The sequence below is a fragment of the Chelon labrosus genome (assembly GCF_963514085.1).
Source record: "Chelon labrosus genome assembly, chromosome: 8".
In the NCBI taxonomy this organism is placed as follows: Eukaryota; Metazoa; Chordata; class Actinopteri; order Mugiliformes; family Mugilidae; genus Chelon; species Chelon labrosus.
The window spans coordinates 15,392,487-15,413,247 of record NC_140358.1 but is presented as its reverse complement, the minus strand read 5'-3'; the positions used below and the strand labels follow the sequence as shown (position 1 = coordinate 15,413,247).

Genomic DNA, 20,761 nt, shown 5'->3' with positions numbered 1-20,761 from the left:
TGTTTACAGACTTATTTACAGACTTATTTTGAGATTTTGAAAGACATGTTGTGGATATGTTATGAGAAATGTTCAGAAAGAGAAATATGAGAAAAGATAGAAAAATGTTTTAGGAATGTTTTTAGTTGTAAACATTCAATATGATGTGAGAAAAGAGTTAAACAGGTTGATATGAGGATATGGTCTGAAAAACGGATATGTTCAGAGTAAAGAAAGTACTTAGTAATAAATATAAAGTTTTTAGTTCATTCACAAAGGAATGCTTTACTGAGAGCAAAAAGTTTTCTTAGATGTAATGAAATAATAAAGAGAAAAATAAAAAGAGAATTCATTGATCAATTCTGTGACGGTGTCTTTTACTTAAGGTACATATTTATTGAAGTAATCTAAAAGTAATCAGATTACGTTACATGTTTTTGGTAATCCAACTGATTACGTTACTGATTACAAAAATTGCCATGTAATTTGTAGTCAGTAATGGATTACATTTCAAAGTAATCTGACCCAACCCTGGTTATGACGCTGTGACTATATGAAATACAGTGAACAGAGAGCGTGTATGGAACATAAAAAGAAGTTAATCCATGCTGACGTCCTGTGTTTGGCGTTTTTTTACTATGAATTAAAATTTTCATCTTGCTTATTTGTGTTTTTCTCCAACTTTTTCATGTTAACGGGCGTCCATCCATATTATTGCACCTTATTATCTTTTGCTGTTTCAATATCTGACTGTGTAAGTCACAGAAAGACTGATGTCTTGGCCTCTTCAAATTTTTCCTCTTGAATATCATTTAAAGAAAAAAATTACAAAATATGTGATCATCGGTCATTGTCTTATTATTATTATTCGCTGCCTTTCTCGTTTATGAACCGTTAGCCGGACAAAACAAATAATCAGTAGATTAACTTATAAAAGGAATTTTTTCACTACGTTTCCTTGTCTTATGTTCACCATGGTTGAACATGCATAAAAGATTTACAAGAATAAGCATTTAAGAACATTCATTTTTGTAAACTTTATTGTGAAAAATCAAACAGACTGCTAAGATCAATATATATATTGATACAATGTTAATGGCCAGTAGTTCTGTTCAGCTGCAATTGTGATTCTTGAACAACGTTAGAAGTCAGCAGTTCATTCAGCCACCGGGACAAAGACGAGTGGAAAAAAAAAAAACACTGCCCTCTCTGAAGCCCTCTTTACACATTACGTTGTGGCGTATAAAAAGAAAAGACTTCTTACTCTAAAAGTGAAATAAGAAAACTAAACATACAAAACTTTGGTCTGCTTCCCTTGACTGGCTGCTTCACACATTAATTTCAGCCACAGAGGGCAGAAACAATCAGCTGTTTAAAAACTTCAACCAAAAAAAATCTACAAAACAGGTTAACCTTGCTCCTATTGAAGAAAATAATATCAACGTTGTCATAATAGGTAAGTTAGCCCAGTACTCACATTTTGTCAGTTGCTTATATTGTAGCTGAACCTCTGCTCCAAAGGCACGTCAGCTTTTACCTCCCTTACTCTCACATCTTACATATACAATGAAATAAACAGAACACACTGACCTTAAATACAGAGTTAATAAAAAAAGGAAAACAACTAGACAAGTTTGAGCGTACTGTGTAACAACGACAAAGGACCACCTTCATCGAAGCACTGCTGATTAGCCCCTCCCCAAATAATCCCTCCCCAAAATAAACGTTTTTTCCCCCCCAAAACCAAACCTTCACTGCCCCCAAAAACCTACAGTATCTTTGTACTCTGCAGCTTGTACTTGTGTATGCTGCTTGTGTAGTGGAGTGGTCTTCAGAGGCTGGTTGTTTGGAGAGGGGAACTAAGGGCGTGCTAGTTTAGGTTCATGGGCCTTCAGTGTCCCGACAGCATCCTTCACTGCATGATAGATGATGTTCTTCACCTGAGAGAAAAACAACAGGGTGTTAAAACAATGACAGATGCAAAAAAAATGTCCTGCCACATAACAATACCTCACAACGACTTGCGTTGGCTACTAAAATTCCCATATTATTATCTGTACTTGGATGTGCGTATGTCCCATGGTAATAACACCAAAAATCTCTGAGTGACATTAACGCTACATGTCAAGAGTAAAAAACACCAACCTGTAGCTTGTCCTCGTGGTTTGTATGAGTAGTGGAAAGGTGTCTGAACTCCTGGGTCAGTCTGAAACAGTGCCTCACATGCTCAGGAGATACAAAGTCCTCTGCCACCTTGATACAGCTGTACAGGTTGTGTACCTGAGAGGAGAAAAACACAGAATGAAACACATATTTATACTGACCCATTGGGTAAGTGGTAGGGGTAGAAATTCTCTTAATATAACATAATGTCTGACCTGGTGTGGTGCTCCCGCAGGGATAAATACAGCATCTCCTAAGAACTGTACAATAGCCCAGCCTTGGACACCATATTCTTCATAGAGCCTGCGGCGGAGCACCTGGTCCAGGTACCAGCTCTGGTCATGAATGGGGTCGTGGTCTGGAGGGTTCTCTTGGCCTTGCTCCTCTCCCACCTGATATAAATAAGAGTAAAGTATGTCACAAGTATAGCTAATGATAATGCAGCTCATGGGATCTGAAGTTGTTTTAGACAGAAGTCTACTGGCTGCTGACCTTGCGGAGCAATTCTCTGATCTTCTCAGCATCCTTGGCCGCGTAGATGTGCCAGAGAGCTCCCGGTTTCTCCTTTCCCTCGTACACCCTCCTCTTCGTCATTTCATCCACATCACCCTCCTCAATCGTTGTCATGACCTCTGTAAGCCAAACACAAGCAACAACGCACACACATAGAGGGCCCCAGACAGTCATCAGCAGTGTCTCTATGACAACAATATATTGCAGTCAAGTTTTTTTCTTTAAGTGCCTTCATAGACAAGACTGTTTCATGTTTGACTAACACATCACGCATCAGTCTTGGGACAGTGATTAGCACTATTAAATCTAAATGTACCATCTTTCAGAGCATAATCCTTGAACAACGTAATAAATGTACATCCATCATAATGTTGGACAAAAACAATGCAGAGCTGTAGTTCTCAACTGGAGGCTCATGAGCCAGTAGTAGACTGCAAGTCCATCCTAAGTGGACTTCACTATTGTATGCTGTAGCAAACCTATTTTTAAATGCACTACAACATGTCTTATAGTATTATTTAAAGGATGCAACTGTCATGACACAAGCACTAGTCTTCTGTGTTCATAGTTTGTTGCCAAAGAACTTAGACTAATTAATATAGCATTTGGCAAAGTATGAAATACCATGCCAAGACTTATGTTTCTACTATTATTTCATAGATTACGTGACGGTTAACTCTACAAATCAATGCATTTTAAAAGAAAAACAGTGTTAGGCCTTTGACGACAGACAAATATGGATCGTGTGGCCACATCAGTTGAGAACCACTAGGGCAAAGAAGAGGACGAGTTACAGACTACACAATCACATTTACTGACACAACATTCACATTCACAGCCTAATGTTGATTTATAAGCAGCTAAAACTACTGCCTTAGAGTCGACTGACATCTCAGTTTAGTACTGATAAGAGAAAACGAACACGTTTGGAGGTTTGATTCGCCCCCTAGCCATGTGACCAGTGGGTGAAGTCATATAAACAACGTGTTTACTGGCATAGTTGTTCTTTTTTGTCCTTTCCCAGCCTTGGAATCAGCTGACAGGCAAAATCAATGCATATATTTATTTCCTGGTCCTAAAAAGAAGGGGGCGCTAGTGCATGAGGACTGTAAGCCTGTAGGAGGCTTGTTCTGAAATTAATAGAGGGACCAGAGTGGTTAGAAACATCGTACTGTCAAGCTCCAGGAACATCAGGTACTGCTATCAGTAAGTAAAGGTTGTTTATTCAATGTTGTTGTTTGCCTGCATTATCTAGTCTCCCAATGATCAATTAATCAACAACTTTCAATTCTTCAGGTCTATCTGATAGGAAGATTATATTATGGAGGTATACTTGATACGCATTATTTGTCTTGATATAATCCTAATGATGCCCATCCCTAGTTTTGCGTGTATGTCTGTCTAAATCATTGTGATGGGTGGGAATAGGGATGCAGACTCTAAATGCCCTTCATTCAAACTTTTCTCCACAGTGTAAGGACCAGAGCACAGCGCGCCCAAAACCAACTGTAGAGCCTCTCAGTGCAGTAACTATACGAAGTCTGAACTCCATGGCAGTTCATGGATTTCACACTGCTGCAAATGTTGTTAACTCAACCCTATAATCCACATAGAAGAAGAAAGCCTGGATGTCTAGAGGGTGAGTATGGGACTTTCAATGCCATCTGTTATCTGGTAAAATAAAGGTTGCATTTTCAAAGAAATCAAGAACAGGGTACACATCATGCAACAGTAGAAACTAAGGGATGACCCCAGTGCTCTGGCCCCTACTGCACATTTAATACCATAAGGATGGAGTAGAGGAGTGAAGAAGGGGAGTTAGTCAAGAAGAAGGGCATGCTACTCAAGTGATACAACTGAAAGTCTACAGACCTTTGCGTCCGGAGATATCTGCCTCTGTGAATGAGAAATTTTGCCACAATGTAAATGAATGAGACCCACTAAAGGGTCTTCTCAGGGTCTTATCCAAGCCAAATCAAGCCTGGCACAACTAAAACAGTCCAATTGTGACGTTTGGGACAAACTTGTGAAAATATGCACAAGATTGTTGTTAGTGATATCAAATGCTTTAAATTGTTTTTATGTATGTGTTACCTATTTTGAATGTGGTACAAAAAAAAAAAATACTGACAGCAGTATTGTGAATAAAAATATAATTTAGTGTTTTGGGAAGGAAGCAGTCATTTTAATAACATTTAGTTGTTCAATTACTGGTGAGGTGGCTTGTAACAAATGCGGGAGTGTGGGAGTGTTTGTGAAAGTAAAACAGAAAGGGTCCATGATATGAAGAGTGTGTTTAAGTCTACTGACCTTCTTCCTGGTTCCCTTCTCCGTGAGGAATGCCAACATAGACCATGACATTGACAGCATCGGATACATCCAGATGGAGGTTAGTGGTTCCCACCTTCCTGTCTTCAGTTGAAATTAAGCCTAAGGGTAAAAGAGAGAGAGAAAAGAATGAAGACAAATATATACTGGAAATAAGGAGAAAAACAAACAAAAAGAAACCGTCAGAGTAAGAAAATCCTTCTTACCGTAAGCGTTGTACATTTTAGGCCCAAGGTCCGGACGCACAAAAAAGTTGGGGAGGCGAGCGGCAAGGTTTAGACGGCCATCTCTTTTCGTGTACTCGGGCAGGGGGAGGTTGTCCATTAAGTCGTCAAACCTGAAAAATTTACAAAAACAAATAAATGACCTAGCACCAGAAAGATGGAAATTTAGTTTTATAGCTTATTTGAATTTATGTTTCACAACAAAATTCCAAAGTCAAATTCAGAGTCATATTTTTGGTTGGCTTCTGGTTTTAAAAATGCTTATGACACACATGGCATTTATGTGTACAAATAAAGACACAATAAAATTTAAAAAATAAAGAGACACAACACATGGGTGTCTTACCTGGTGGGCATCATGTCTCTGAAATCTTCACCTGGAGGCCAATCCTTTAATTTCAACACCATGGGCTGACCATCAGCATCTTGCAGTCGCTCTGCGTTCATAAAAAGAAAACTATTCATGACATTTGACAAATATCAGAGAGACATGTGATCAATAGTACACGAATTGCACGTGAATCCAGACTTCAAAATTTTGGGTACTCACTGGCGATAACCTCAAAGCCGTCCCAGAAGTCTCGCACCTTAACATCAGAGATAATAGCACAATTTCTACAGTTGACCAAGTCTACATCCTGGTCTCCAAACTCCTCGCTGAAGGCCTCAGGCCGCCACAATTCAGATTTCAGGCGCTTATGTATCCCTGACACCAACACAGGCTGGGAACAAAAGAAAAGAGATACGACAAGAATAACTTAAACCACTCAAGTAAAATTTCAACCCAACTGTCACTTAGGCATTCTTTCTTTATCCATGTTCCATAATGTTTATGTAACGATACCAAGAGTGATTCTTACTTGTCCCTGCTTCCAGCACTCTCTGAAGATTTTCCAGTTGTTGCTGTTGCTGGGATCCTGCAGGCAAAGGAGTCGCCCATCACAGAGCCAGGAGTGTGAGGTATGTGGTTCCAAAACACTAAGGCCCATTACACCATCTTTGCGGGCCCCCAGCACACTGAGTTCACCACCTTCAGAGGTCCCAGTTCGACGGCCCTCTGCCTTCTTGGTCTCCACAACTGAGGCGATGATGTGATCCAGGAAGTTCGGAAGGCTGCTCTTCAACTTGTCACTCTGACAGATCATAGGGAGATTGTGAGTTACTCAACTGTGTACCTATAGTCAAAGTTTTATCACATCTTTTGTCTTTTTTTTATAGTTTGTGCCTCAAGATTTACTGAACAAACATGATTCATTACTACACCAGTAGGTGGCAGCAAAACAATGCAGTTATTCCAACAGTGGGTTTCACATACAAAATGTCTTGAGGCACAATGATGAGTTCATGCTGATAGACTTAATAATACACAGCAGATATGTATATAAATCACAAAATAATTAATTATTTAATTCATACGTACTCCTGCTGAGGTAAAAACAGAAGGGAATGGTACTCCACTCTCTCCAGGGCCCTGGGGCAGTTTGCCCGGTCCGGAGTTGAGCAGGTCTCGGAGACTGGACCCCTCAGGTTTAGACTGGGCCATACTTGAGCCCAGTAACAGGCTGTTAAATAGCTTAGGGCTGGAAGCAGAAGGCTTTGATAGGGCACTGAGTGAATCCAGACCGAAGGGAGGCCGACTGTCTCGACTCATTATGGAGCGAAGAGTACCGGATTCTGGAAGGAGATGTTAGGATGTAACTTCAAATCTGATATTGACATTTTTATGCACTAAATTATACTGACTAAGCATTTCCTATCTCCAACTTACCCTTGGGTTCGTCCTTGGCCTTCTGTGTGGCCAAGTCTGCAAGCCAGTGCAGAGCAGAGCTGTTGCCCTCTCCTGATGAGCGTGACTCCTTGACAGAGGACTGGGTGACTAAACAGGGTGAGGATGTAGCACCGATGGAGTTACTGGTACTTCCGACACTTTCCCCACCTCCACTGTCTGATGGCGCTGCTGTTTGCGTAGTTTCTGTTTTGATCACTGATGTTTCTCCCTCTGGTTTTGGAGTGGTGCCAATACCAGAGGCTGCAGCTACAAGGCCACCTCCACTGCTCGTTGAAGACTGATGAGACAAACACAAGCAGAGAAAAAAAAAAACCCTTTGAGTTAAACAATTTTCAAAATGCAGGACTAAGAAAAGACTGATCTATCAAAACAGTACCTGTGAAATTCCATTGGGAGCAGTAGGACGCACTAAAGGCTTGGTGTGTCGACTGGCACACGGACAATTGGCTTTAATACCCCACTTGCCTCTTGCCGAGTGCACCATGTCACCTATGTTGTAAAGAGCTAAAGAAAAAAGGCAATATAATCATTCATCTACCACTCATTGGACCAATACGAGATCTATATGATTGTGATTCAATCAGTAATCTATGTTACCTGTCCCAGGTATGATCTGTGTAGGCATGAGGTTCTGCGGCTCATGAGGTTGGCCTTTGGCACATTTCAACCAAGAGAAAACCTCATCCTCTGGAGTTTCATCTACATCTGAAGGAAAAAATAAATTGACTCAATCAACAATATTTCATTAAAATATGCAAAACTTGTCAGATAAATGCTGTGACACTGTAATAAATACATTGACCATCTCACAGTGAGATGACTCACCCTCTCTTGGCCTATTCCTCCGCAGCCGATAGCAGTCCAGACATACTCCAAAGCCACACTTGCGACAAACCCAGTGGATGTTGAACAGGGTAGTCTCACACACATCACACATTTCTCGGACACCTCGCACAGCACGTTTCCACGCCACTTTCTCTGAAGAACAAAAAAAAAAAAAAAGGAACTGGATTATTATATATACATGGAAAAAACAGGTTGAGTGTTGTCAATGTGAAGAAACATGATCTCAGGTGAGATGTCTTTATACTTACGGTGAGGTTCTACCATCATCATGGCTTCTTTCTCAGACATGACCAACTGACAGAACTGGTCTCCCACATTGGCCAGGATGTACTTAGACGTGTCTAGGTCGAGCCCCTCTTGGACAGCTGGTGCAGGTAGCCATAAACCCATAGCCATAGAATCACTCTGCTGAGGACTTAAGAAGCCTTCAACACGCAGTACACCTTTACGAGTGAAAGCCAACCTGGTTTGAGTCAAAGAAAGGGTTAGTTTAATATCTAAGAATTGCAAAGATTTTTTTTCTCTATTCTGATAATTCCACTATGCCACTAAAAACAACCAAACTAAGGCAATACTGTAACTATTTACCACAATGATCATATACGACTATACCTTCTGAAGTGGAAGAAACGACAGGCGACATTCGGGTCATCATCACCATCACTGTCTTCGTCTGTAGTCCGATATTTCCGGTAACGTTCCAGACGACACTCGCGACACTTGTGCAAGTGAGGGGCCACATTGATGCAGGAGCCATCTTGGAGAAAGGACTCACCAGACTGCTTCAGACGACGCACCTTGCTCTGGTCTTTTAGTACCGACTGGCCCACTGGTAGAGACATCTTAGCGTTAACTCTGTTCCTTATCTAGTCTATCGCCATAACAAATTCTCAGGTACATACAAGTGTAGAAGACTTACCTTTGAAAGGCTTGTTACGTGGACGGCTCTTAGGAGCCCCTTGGACTTTAGTTTTCTGCAGAATGGTCCCATCTTTGGCAGGAGGTCCTCCTGGGACTTGGCCTTTCTCCAGGCCTTCCTCATTCTCACTCAGGTCTGACAGGTCACTGTTGCTGCTGGAGTCAGAGTCACGTTTAGATGATTGGCCTCTTTCTTCCAGACTGAATTTCTGTGACTGGCTCTGGTCAAAGGGTACGGGTACTTCCTCCATCCCACTGGGGCCAGTGCTTCCAAACATGGGGCAGCCTGAGGTGGATGTAGGCATCTCCCCAAGTTCTTGCTCCTCCTTTGCTACAGTCCCTTCGTTCTGTAACCTCTGAGATGAAGATGGTGCCGGAGAGGAGGAAGAGCTGGATGAAGCAGCTGCTGAGTGTGCTGGGAAAGGGGAAGACAGAATCCCCTTAGGTGGCTCCGCCATAGTGAACAGGTTTGGCTTGCTGCTGTCCACGGCCGGACCAAGAGTCTGTGGCTCAGTTCCAGTGAGGCCAGCAAAAGATGTGTGGGAGGTTTTATCCCCATATGCTAGAAACGGATTAGCAGGCTCTTTGGAGGCCTGTAGAAAAAGGTTCTGGTGGCTTTCTGAAGAATTAAAGCCAGTCTGCAGTCCTAAGGCCCCTACAGAAGTTCCATTATTATTGTTCTTCTTGGAAGCACACTGGGCTCCAGAGACACTTAAACCAGAGCTCCGTCCTCCTGCTGATCCAGCCATGCCCTGGAAGGCCGATGATGATTTGTTGAACACACCATTTCCCGTTGGTTGGGCCTCAGGCACTTTGGGCTGCTCAGGCTTTTTAAGCCCTTCAGTGGAAGTTGCTGGCTTGAAAAGGCTTGGGGGCTCTTTTGTCAAGCTTTTAGACACTGCAGTGAAGTAATTAGTGTCCTTGGATGGGGTCTGACCAGAAGTTAGGCTTGGGCTGGAGCCCGAATTCTGGGTCATGCACTGAAAAAACAAATTTTGGTCTTGCTGAGATGGAGTCTCATTCTTTGCTCCACCAAAACCAAAGCCAAAAGGCCTGGGAGTGTCCTGGGAGGTTGTGGTAGGAGCTCCATTGGTCTGAGAGGTAATGTCGCCAAATACAGGAGCAGTGGGTACTGCCTGGGACAAACGAAACCCTGATGCTGTTTTAGAACCCTGGGAAACAAAACAATATGGCAGAGTAAAATTATATTAGTAACAGAAACAAAACTGTGATTAATGGCACAGGGATCACATAATGGCATTGTCAGTACTGATCATATTGATTGTTTTACCTCAGTCTGGCTTCCCCAGGTGGGAGCTTTAGGACTAAAACCCACAGACGCAGAAAGTGCCACACTGGGGCCACTGTCTTGTGACCAAGAGATGGTGACAGGTCCCGGGGAAACAAGAGCAGCTGTTTTGGAATACGCTGACTGACAGGCCTCCTCTCGGTCTGGCTGGGGTGATGGGGAGGCCTTGGGGGCTGGCGCTCCAGGGACCAGGATTGGCATCTGGCCTAGTGATGGAAAAGATGTGGTGGAGAAGGGGGAGGGAGCTGGTTTAAGGGGAGGAGGGGTAGGGGTATGAGTTATGGTGGTGGTTGAGTCTGCAGCTCCTTGTGTGGAGAGTGAGCGACCATTTTCTTTGACACTGGCAGGACAGCGAGAAGTGGCGTTTGACTGGTCCATCTGGAGTGAGGAGTTGGTGTTGGGGGAGGACACTCTGCCCTGAGGAAAGGATCCATCTGAAGAGCTCCCGTTTTTGGTTGTGCTGCTGACTCTTTCATTGGAGTCTCCAGCCCAAATCCCCATTCCTTCCACTGGAGTTTTGTTGGAGTCGCCACAGTTCTGTGCATCTCCCGCATCGCCTGCTCCTTTAAACCGTTTCAAGTTCAAGTCATCCTCACCTTCTGAGGCAGTTCTACGTCTGCGCCCACTATCTCCCTTCATTGTTTCACTGTCTTTCCTTCGCCGCCCATTCTTACCGAGCTAAAAAAAGGAAAACATTGAGGAATAATTAAGTTAACATATTTTTTTTTTAAATGTAATGTGTAAAAAAGATTATGTTGAATTAAATTTACAGTACAGTACAACCAATCACAAAGAATAGTTATGTTTATGATGTGATCTCACCTCCTCCTCTGTCAGCATGACGTGTATCACGCGAGGATCTACAATCTGATTTTCTTCTCCCTAAAGCAAAAAGGTGGTCTTTAAGTTGCATCTTTTCATAAAATGATGAAGATGTATACAGGCAAAGCATAAATGTTACCTTATCCAAAGTAATCTCCATAATGTGAGAGATCGGGTCATGCTGTGAGACCAGTCCTGAAGCCCAGCACTCTTCAAACTCTGGCTGGTACACACGAACCCTGCGTCCTTGAATAGTGTATGAACCTAAGGAAATGAGCAATGAAAAAAGTATGAGTTAGATAGTGGCAGACTGAAATGAGAGTTTGTTATTGTCAAGTGGATGTTACCCAGATGTTTATTTCCATAAAAACCCTCAGCAGCTCTGATCTCTCCTGCATAGTTAAATGTGGCGCAGACGTGACAGACTTGATGCCAGACATTACTTAGTTAAATTCAGACAACACTGAGATCCATGGACAAGAGATCACTTTACGGTTTTAGCATTAAATACACGGGCTGTTAATTCTTTAAGGATAGTTTTCAAAGCTCTGGTTGCTTTGACTGTATGTCTAGACTTTATTCACTATAAATGGTCAAATATTTTCTAACAAGTTCAACTAGTCACTGATGCATCATCAGTAAATGTGAGCTTGTAAGTTCCACTGGCAGCATAACACGTCCAAGCTATAACAAAACCATCTGACAGATAAAGTGGTATGCTCTGGGGCATGAGCCATTTCTTTCAGTTTCCCACAATTTTCCATTAACATCATTTTAATACATTAGATTTTATTTAGTAGATTTTAGTTCCGCAACACAATCAGTTTCTTTTGTATTTGTATCTTGTTAGTACGTGTTTGTGAACTGAAGTATTTCTGTTTTTAAGGTTTACCGTGTTTGTGGTGAACCCTTTTGGATTTTGGTTATTTCAAGTCACTCATTAAGATTTTTCTTCCTCACTGTATCAGGTCACCTACTAGGTAATAGTTTTCCTGTGCAAAACCGTTGTGTCAAGTACTCAACTGTTTTGACAGATCAACTAGCTCTGAAATGTCTCTGGTAGTTTTTTTTTTTTATTGAAAAGACATTTAACATCTTCAACATACGCTAGGCTTAGGCAGTTAAAATAAATCTTAAACAATAATACCTTGGTTCCTAATTTGATCAGCTTCACAAAATTAGAACTTGTTTCAGCTTTAATTATGTGGGAAATATCTGTAATGACCCTCACTCAGGGGTAAGCAACATCAGGATGGAGACGGAGTGTAACAAGCAAGGTTTTACATTTATTCACAAAATATTTGAAAAGAGAAAATGATGTAGTGTTGGAAGAGACTGTGACATTTTAACAGAATGGCAATTTATGATCATGATTCACTTCTATGCCAAAGCCTGATGCGCACCTCCCCAGTAATTTAACTACACACCCTGGTGATGCAGATCACAACAGCCGTCAATTTTATAGTAAATCCAGTAAAAGTAACCGTTGTTCAGCATTTATTAACTTCAACTCCAACCGCTGAGTTCCAGTCGCCATTGTGTAAAATACACAGAGAAACTCAACACGGGTGTAAATGCCAACATTGACGTAGTGAAAACCTGTTGCAGGAGTATAACCCAATCAGTGTGTTAAGCTTTACAGTGCCATTCCTCCCCCTCTCTCAGCCAGCACACCCTGAAGGCGCTTTGCCTCCCCACACAGTACTACTTTTATTTATATCCTCATGTTACCATCCAGAGCCAAGTTTGTAACACGTCATTTAGACAAAACAGCCCAGAGAACACGCAGAACTAGTAAAGAAAAACACAGTCTGGTGAAAGGTTGAGTCTTACCCTTCCTGAAGATCTCCTGTAGTTCAAAGTCAGCACGCCAGCTGGAGATGGCAGCCAGCAGAGAGGGCTGCTCCAACAGCAAAGGATGTCTTATGTCTTTATCAATCTGCACAAAGCCACAAACCACACTGTCCTGAAATGGCACCGTACAATGTAGAACAAAACCTGTATGACACTTTACCCTAGAATATTACAAGGAAGAATATCTGCACTTGAACAAACAGATACAGCTGATTTAACTTCACTGCACTACAAAAAGTAGTTGTATCTCAAGTAATAATAAAAACATGTTATTCATTTTCTGTCAGTCACTTAGTTTATACACTAATTGTTTAAGGACTCCACAACACCACAAAAAAATGACACTGCAAAACAAACTCACAAACCTCAAACCTCTGGGCAGTTTTGTTGTCAGGCAGGAATGCAAAATTCTTGTTTCCAAAATACTCTATGGGAACCGACGACCCTAAACCCACTCTGTCCACAAGTGAGCGGAAAGCCTGCAGAAAAGACAACACCATGTAATTATTTGACCTCATGAAGAGTTATGAGTAATAACTGTACTTAAGAACAAAGGAGCAACAGGAAGACACCTGTGTTTAATCTCAAAACTGTGAGCGTAAAGTGATTCTGTTTTAGTTTTTGGTATGTGGCATTAATGGTACTGACTAAAGAAAATCAATTATATTGCAGTTTTTATAATTAATAATAGCTGGACATACAGTATTACCTGCCTTGAGTCATGACAGTCCAGTAAAGAGTGGTGTGAATAGATGCAGAACTGGTTGATTAGCTCATTGTCAATCTAGAAATGACTATGAGGGGCAGTTGTACAGTCATTATATGAGGCTATATAGACTATTCAGACTGTCACTACTCTTCAGCTGTCTGACTTCTTGTTAACAGAAACCGTACAGATAGATTAAAAAATAGTGTTTCAGGTCCTACATTATTTGTGATTCAAGTAAAATTGAATCCATCCTTAAATCAGGAGATCAGTGCTAATATCCACCCTAATTTTATTCTGTAAAAAATGGGTGATTGGTCGCACAAACCATTATTCTGACACAGAGATTATAACATATTCAACATATTAAGATAACAGCCAAGAAATAGTCTGCTAATTTAATTTGGGGTAAAATTTTATTCACAACCTGTGTAACGTAAACTGTGTAACGCTGAACCTCATTTCACTTTTAGACCACTTCATTCATTTTCAATGTATCCTAGAAGCTTTTGCTTGTTGTCACTGTCCAACTGAGCACTCACCAGAGCGGGCCAGGATGTGGCTGACGCTGGAGCTCCAGCCGCCTCTGTACCGTCGCTACGATGGGCCCAAACGATGGAGTCTTCTACCAGCACCGCTTTCACCCCCTCATCATAAACCTGCACCCAAGAACACCGCTGCGACGCATTCTCAAACTCCACAAATACCTACAGTGGACGAACAGAAAGAGAAGAGAACATAAGCATAAGGACCGTTAAGGGATACAAGACAACTAACCTCAGCGCACCAAAGAAATCCTGAACATCAGAGTAACCATGATAATATATAGTCTCATAAAATTTCTACCAGAACTAAAAAAAACCTTTTCAGTCTGCATTGTTTGTGTAATTGGTTAATAAAACTAATTCAGGCCATATATAACATTAAATTACATATACAACTGCAACAAAATATGTCTACATCTATAGAAAGTCTGCATTTGTTGTTAGTAGGAACCCATGGATCAGTTCAAGTCTCGGTTTGATCACTGTTTGGTTCCTACACACTTCAGTATAGCAAAGTTACTTTTTGTCAAATTAAAAATGAAGAATATACCCATACCACTTTCCACTGTTACTGTGGCTTAAATTAATAAAAAGTCAGCAGTGCAATGCTGCTTTTCTGTCAACCCTCAGGACACAGCTATCTTTTTTGAAATAACTTTATGGAAAGGGCACAAGCGACCAAGGTCCTGTTTCAGTGTCTGCAGCGTGAGCAGAGTAGACACAGATTGTGGCTGCGCGGGAAGGCTGATAAAAAGTCACACACACAACGTGTTTAACAGGACTACCTAGTTTCCGAGGCTAGCCTGCTATAGTTGTAGTGTTATTGATTAACACCGTGTATGAAAATGATCAACCAGCTAAGGCTCAAAAGGAAAAGCAAACAGAGCTCGAGAGTGTGAAGACGAACGGGCTAAAGCTTGTGTTTACTTGATTATTGAGATAGGTGTAGAAAATTCACTTCCAGTAAGTTTTGCAGAGATAATATCAAGTCAGCTGCTTAACCACTCACATGCTCCCGTTATTAAAAGGACTAGACTTTAGAGTTGACGCGTTTTTATTAAAAGAAACTAAAACTAAAATAAAGGAATGGCCTAAAAGTTTGGTTCATTCACACATAGTCTCTTAGTTAGCTTTAAAGATATATAACCATTACATGGTATGTAGCCACTATATGGTGTGACGAAAGATCAGATAAGGTTTTAAGATATCCGATACAAGATATGAGATATGAGGCTTTTTATTTAAAACTTAAAGGGTCAGTACGTCTATATACGTCCACAGGCATCCACATAAATAGTTTCCATAGGGACTATTTAGTGAGACAATCATCTCAAGGATGTAAAACACAGAATACCTGCTTGGCTACACAACATCGGGAATACACACAATATATATGGTCCTTGCTTTAAATTTCTGTGAATGGATTCTTCAAGTAAAGACCACTCAAGGCACCAGTTTAAAGCTACTAGTACTTGTGGACAGCTTGCTTTAGGTGACTGGCCATTTAAAAACTCAGATTGCACAGTTAATCATTGTGTGCCTCTGGCAGATTTGGAAAGTACTTATAAAGAGACTGTGATAGGAGCACTGCATTTTCCTTCAGGCTCTATAATTCACATTTCCCTTGGCAACACAGAGTCAATCTTCAACACTGAATCAAAACTCATCTTTCCTGACCTCCTTGTATCCCTGTAATCTGTTGTATATGTTAGAGACCAACCACAGCCCTGACCATGTATTAAAAAGCCTACGTATTTTGCTTGTGTCTGGCTAATACGATAAACAGACCAATTAAGAAGTTGCCAACATCCACTTAAAGGACTTAAAGTCTCATACGGTGACTGCATATCCTTACATCTAAATAATTGAATATTCTAATATTCTTACTCCATATTTTGATATTAAGGCTTCAGCAAAAAACTATAATAACTCGCTCTGCAAACCATCATTGTCTACAACAACTAAATCTTATCAATTTATTCACAAACAGAGAGGAGTGGTGGAGAAATCCAGAAGAGCTGTGTTATTTTGCCCAAAGTACAAATTGATTTTTTTGGAAAGCCAGTGTGTCTGTGTTCTCTTTGATCCACGGCAATGCTTCATCTAATTACCTGTATGTATTCAAGATATTGCCTGCACTGAATATTTGTCTTGCTTCAAGCTTTTTGCACTTTAGATATCAGCAAGAGATGGGTTTCTCGACTACTAACACATGTGTTTGCTTTCACATCAGTCGTCTCTGACTGAGAGAGGCTGCTTTTAAACTAACCAGAAACTCCAGTTTCAGGGATTTCCGTATCTTCTGCCTGCCCTCAGTGATAAGGAGGAACAAAGAAATTAAGGGGCCGTCCACACGTAAACGCAAAAAAAAGGCTGAAACGCATAAGTTTTGCATCGTTTTGGCCGATCGTCCACACGTATCCTGTAAACGCATAGCCCTAAAACGCACTTTTCTGAAAACGGGTCCCAGGGTGGAGAAATTCGCAAACGCAGCTCTTGCGTTTCTGTGTGGATGGCGAAAACGGGGAAAACGATGACGTCATCGCCACACTCCCGAGCAGCCTTCCACCTCCCGCAAGACGTCTCGTAACAACATCAACAACAATGGCGGACTACATGCTAGTTTTCCTGCTGGAGAAGATATTGAGCCTATTAGGGTTACAAGGGCAAAATATCATGCTCCTGTGCCACCACGCTGAGCAAAAAAGGCGATTTGTAAACAGCGCTCAAGATTTGTGCGCATGCTCCGCCTCTTCCTCTCCGTTTTTGGTGAATTTCTGAAACTGAAACAGCGCCACCTATAGGCCTGGAATATGAAGTAGCGTTTTCGGTCGTGCTGAAACGGATCCGTGTGGACGCGGATATTTCTTGAAACGATGATTGAAAACGGAGAGGGAAAAGGCCGTTTTTGTACGTGTGGACGAGGCCTAAGACGACTGCAGATTTTCTTTTGATCAAACCTTTCCTACACAACTTTGCTCAGTTTGTGTGTCAGCCTGTTCATAATTAGAGCAGGGCTTTACTTCATTTACATACATATTCAGCTGTGAAAGACATCTTGTTGCCAAGACCCATATATTATCCTTCTTTTCAACATTCTTTTGAATAATTTAATACTTGTCTATTCATTTTTTCCTAGTCTGACCAAATGTAAACATTTTGTAAACATGACATTGTCAAGTACATTTTTTTTTATTGTTTAACTTCGACCTGAACATCGTGCCTACATACAAGAGGGTTTTAGTACTGATGAGGTACGTTAAAACTTGTGAGGAAAACTACTTTTAAAATGCACCAGTGGTGAAACTCACTCGTAAGTCAACACAGATGCAGGGAAGCACCCATTATCACCCTCACAACAGAGATGCACCAATTGCAGTTTTCTTGGTCAAGTTGGATTTTGTTACGTCTACACTAAGACAATTAAACACATTTTACATTTTCTCTAGAAGTGCACCAGTCTTTCACGCCAACCAATCTCCAAATACAGTTCTCCAGGTTTTGCAGTGCTTCTTTGGACACATACGATCCAACTATGAAAAGGTCTTAATGTACATTCCTACTTTATCCAACATGTTGTTCTTTCCCAATAGTAGATTGATGAAACAGACTTAACAGTATGTGACAAAGCTAAATATATTTATATTCAAAATCTTCAAGGTTTGTACTGTTACCTGGTGGACAAACTTTATAACAATCATTCAAATAAAGTTCAGAATTTGTATTTTAGTAAATAAAACAGGTAACAGAATCAAAACAACATAACAAGGCACATCAAGGTTGTTGTCAACATATGTTTAGGACTAATTAAATCGACTCAGCATTAAGTTTTTCCTTCACAAACTGGAGCATCTCTGACTTGTCACCTCAGTTTGTGAGTAAACATGCTTTCACTGTCAATGCTTGCACATGTCGCAGAGTTAAAAAAAGAAAGATAGCAAAGTCGCTTTCTATAGTGTTAGTTTTAGCTGTTTCACATTTGATATCTTCATCAAGTCGCGTCAAGTTTGTTCATAACGGCGAGCTTTGTGTTTTATTCTCTCAGTCAGCAAGTTAGCATACATTGTCACTGTGTGCACGGCGTGAGACATCATGCGGCTTGTGTGCAGAAATTTGACTGACGTAGAATCGGATATATCTGACACTGATCGACTGGTGCATACCCGTACACGTCCTTGGTTGGTTAATGGCAGTGAGATCAGATTGTGTGTCAAGAGATAATCAACCTATGGGCTTAGATAACCGTGGTAACAACACAGATAAGCTGGTGACATGGCTTTCCAATGGGAGGTCCGGTCCTACCATATGTGTACAAAAGACTCCCCTCAAAGTGCCGGCATCTGTCCACAGACTGCGGCCCTTTCATTACTAAAGATTTAATGATGTTGTGGTTGTGTTGCAGGTGATGCAAAAGACAAACTGATTTACGATTTGATTTGAGCAGCTATCCACATGGAGACACACCTGTAGAAATTTGAGCGGACTCTCACTTCAAACCGGCAAGTGTAGGTTGTATGAGCTGAGCAAAAATTTTGTGTTTTATTGCGATCCGAACTTTTCTAAGACAAATCTGGAAACAGTCTGAATATGTCAAAATAAAATAATTTGGGCAGGTAGTCTGAACAAAGAGGGGGAAAAAAGATCTGATCACGATGGCTAAATTGTCAAGAAAACAAACGATAACACACATGTATTTATTTTAACCAACAACAACAACAACAACAAATGTTTTCGTGAATGCACAATTTGGAAAAAAGAAATATGTGTCTTTCTACAAAGTGTTTAAACGATTATGTATCATTTAAGAATAATTTCCAACATATGCAGAGTGCATTTCTGCAACAACCTAAAAAATATATTAATAATCATACAACAACAAAGTGGACATTTATTATTAATGTGGTACTTACTCTACCAGCTTTTTAGTTCGCTCATCTTTTAATCAATGCAGTTAGATGCTAAAAAAAGGAGCGTGTTCGTTTAAAAGGGCATTTTTAAACTTAATAGATGCCTACTGATCCAGTTGCCTACATTTTGACTGGTGTAATGTAGGTCAGCCACCGCCACCCAAATTTTCTATTTACACACCTCTTTCCAATTGTCTGCAGTCAAGCAGCCTTCGCAGTGTAGATTCACTACAGATTGGAAAGATCCGTTTCATAAAGTCTAGTTTTCATTTGATAAATGAATCGTGCAATAATCCAAACATTAAAAAGTCTAAAGTGGAGGTGATTCCTGGTTCGCCCTCCTCTGAACTTATAAGGCCTTTAAGTAGAGACTATCGTTAGCTAACCGTGGGAACTGGTCAGCTATTGCTGTTATTCACTACTTACCGGTGTTTAGTTACAAAATCGCGGACGCTTTGAAAGCACTGAAACATTTAATCCTGGCATCGGAGGGCTACAAGATTCCGGTTTATATCACCGAAGCTGGATGTCATGGAGCTTAAAAGGGCGAACAAAGCGAAGGCCAGAAAATCCCCGGCCTCGAGTTTAGTTTCGCCTCGCCGCCTGCGACTTGTAGCTAGCTAATATCAGCACGAGCTAACGGTGACTACCAACAAATGTTATCAGCGCTGGGGGTTAAGAGCAAATTAAACGAAGACGAGAAAAACACACTTAATGGCTGGTTCGCGTTTCTATCTGGAGGGTGTGTGTAGCTATGCAGTACGGCTCAACTTGTATGTAAACACTGACCGTCAGCCCTGCAGCAGCAGCAGCAGCAGCGGCGGTGGCGGTGGTGGTTGTTGTTGTCGCCTCCGTTCCGCTAACCTCCGGGGCGACCAGGCCGATGACGCTCACCGCCCGCACCGTCCCCCGCAGCCAGTCCCGCGCCCAGGCAGCCTGCTCGACCTCGGATCCATTCGCGGACCTGCCGTCGTCGAGAAGCAAAAACATGCGCTTCCCTATCAATTCGAGAGAGTCCCCCATGGTTTGCTCACAAGCTAGCTGCCTCTAGTGAGCCACCATGAACAGTGCAACTTCTACCGTAGGAGATGGGAACTCAAGAAAGCTAGAAGGCTACGAGGCGAGCGGAAAAAAAAAGAGCTTTGTTCTCTGCGTTGTTGCACAAGAGAGGTCGTTTTGACTGCTACACTTTGGGGGGAAACGCGGCGGCGGCGGCGGACCGGGTCACGCCAGGAATTCAGCCAGTGGAAACGTTATTGTCCTCGGTGTTAACGCGACTATCCTGCTCTGTCCGCCATTGAGCCCTGCAACAATCAAACGCACTCCTCGTAGACAGGAGGCAGCACTGCGGAGAAAGTGCGTGGAAACAGCGGCCTCTAGTGGCAGCCCGGCGCGGCAGCTCGGCGGTCTTACACGGGGATGAATCTTGAGGATTTTTCCGCAGTGTTTAGCCAGAGATGGAGCACGAAGTAATGTCAGATCAAAATAATTAAATGATACAATATTTCCATTCAGGTAGACACCAGGCGCCCACTGGAGGCTGATACTGGAGCTATTGATATGTAGTCGCTAGAAACGTCTGAATAAAACATCAGGGTATGGTGGACAACTACTTATATATTTGTTAATTTAATTTAATTTAATTTAATTAATTTAATTTAAATTAACTGTAATAGTAGTAGTAGTATTTGCTTCACAGTAGTAGTGTTGTTGTTAGTGATTAAGGCCACTAGGAGGTGCTACATCGCCACAAACGCTTCACTGAAATGTATCTTGGAGTCAGTCTGGTTAAGTAACTTATTTAGAGGACAGAGTGTAATATTCATTCATCTTCTGTACCCGCTTATTCCTGTTAAGG

At 41.5% G+C, this 20,761-nt stretch overlaps 1 protein-coding gene across 2 annotated transcripts; it reads right to left on the bottom strand.

The window, feature by feature from the left end:
• Window positions 1–861: 861 nt before the first annotated feature.
• On the bottom strand, window positions 862–20,502 carry kdm3b (lysine (K)-specific demethylase 3B). 2 transcript variants are annotated; one of them, XM_084550402.1, is made up of 25 exons: window positions 19,693–20,501; window positions 13,994–14,158; window positions 13,111–13,224; window positions 12,725–12,830; window positions 11,031–11,155; window positions 10,892–10,951; window positions 10,052–10,747; window positions 8,762–9,932; window positions 8,455–8,671; window positions 8,091–8,305; window positions 7,822–7,974; window positions 7,594–7,701; window positions 7,373–7,500; window positions 6,976–7,273; window positions 6,628–6,881; window positions 6,068–6,340; window positions 5,758–5,929; window positions 5,554–5,644; window positions 5,190–5,320; window positions 4,966–5,085; window positions 4,528–4,551; window positions 2,635–2,774; window positions 2,358–2,534; window positions 2,125–2,259; window positions 863–1,919 (listed from the first exon to the last, which is right to left on the bottom strand). In XM_084550402.1, the coding sequence occupies exons 1-25, from the start codon at window positions 19,924–19,926 to the stop codon at window positions 1,839–1,841; spliced, it is 5,388 nt and encodes a 1,795-aa protein (XP_084406528.1). In that variant the 5' UTR covers window positions 19,927–20,501; the 3' UTR covers window positions 863–1,838. The 2 variants fall into 2 exon arrangements, with proteins under 2 accessions (XP_084406529.1, XP_084406528.1); XM_084550403.1 differs by lacking the exon at window positions 4,528–4,551 and having other exon boundaries at window positions 862–1,919; window positions 19,693–20,502.
• Window positions 20,503–20,761: the final 259 nt, after the last annotated feature.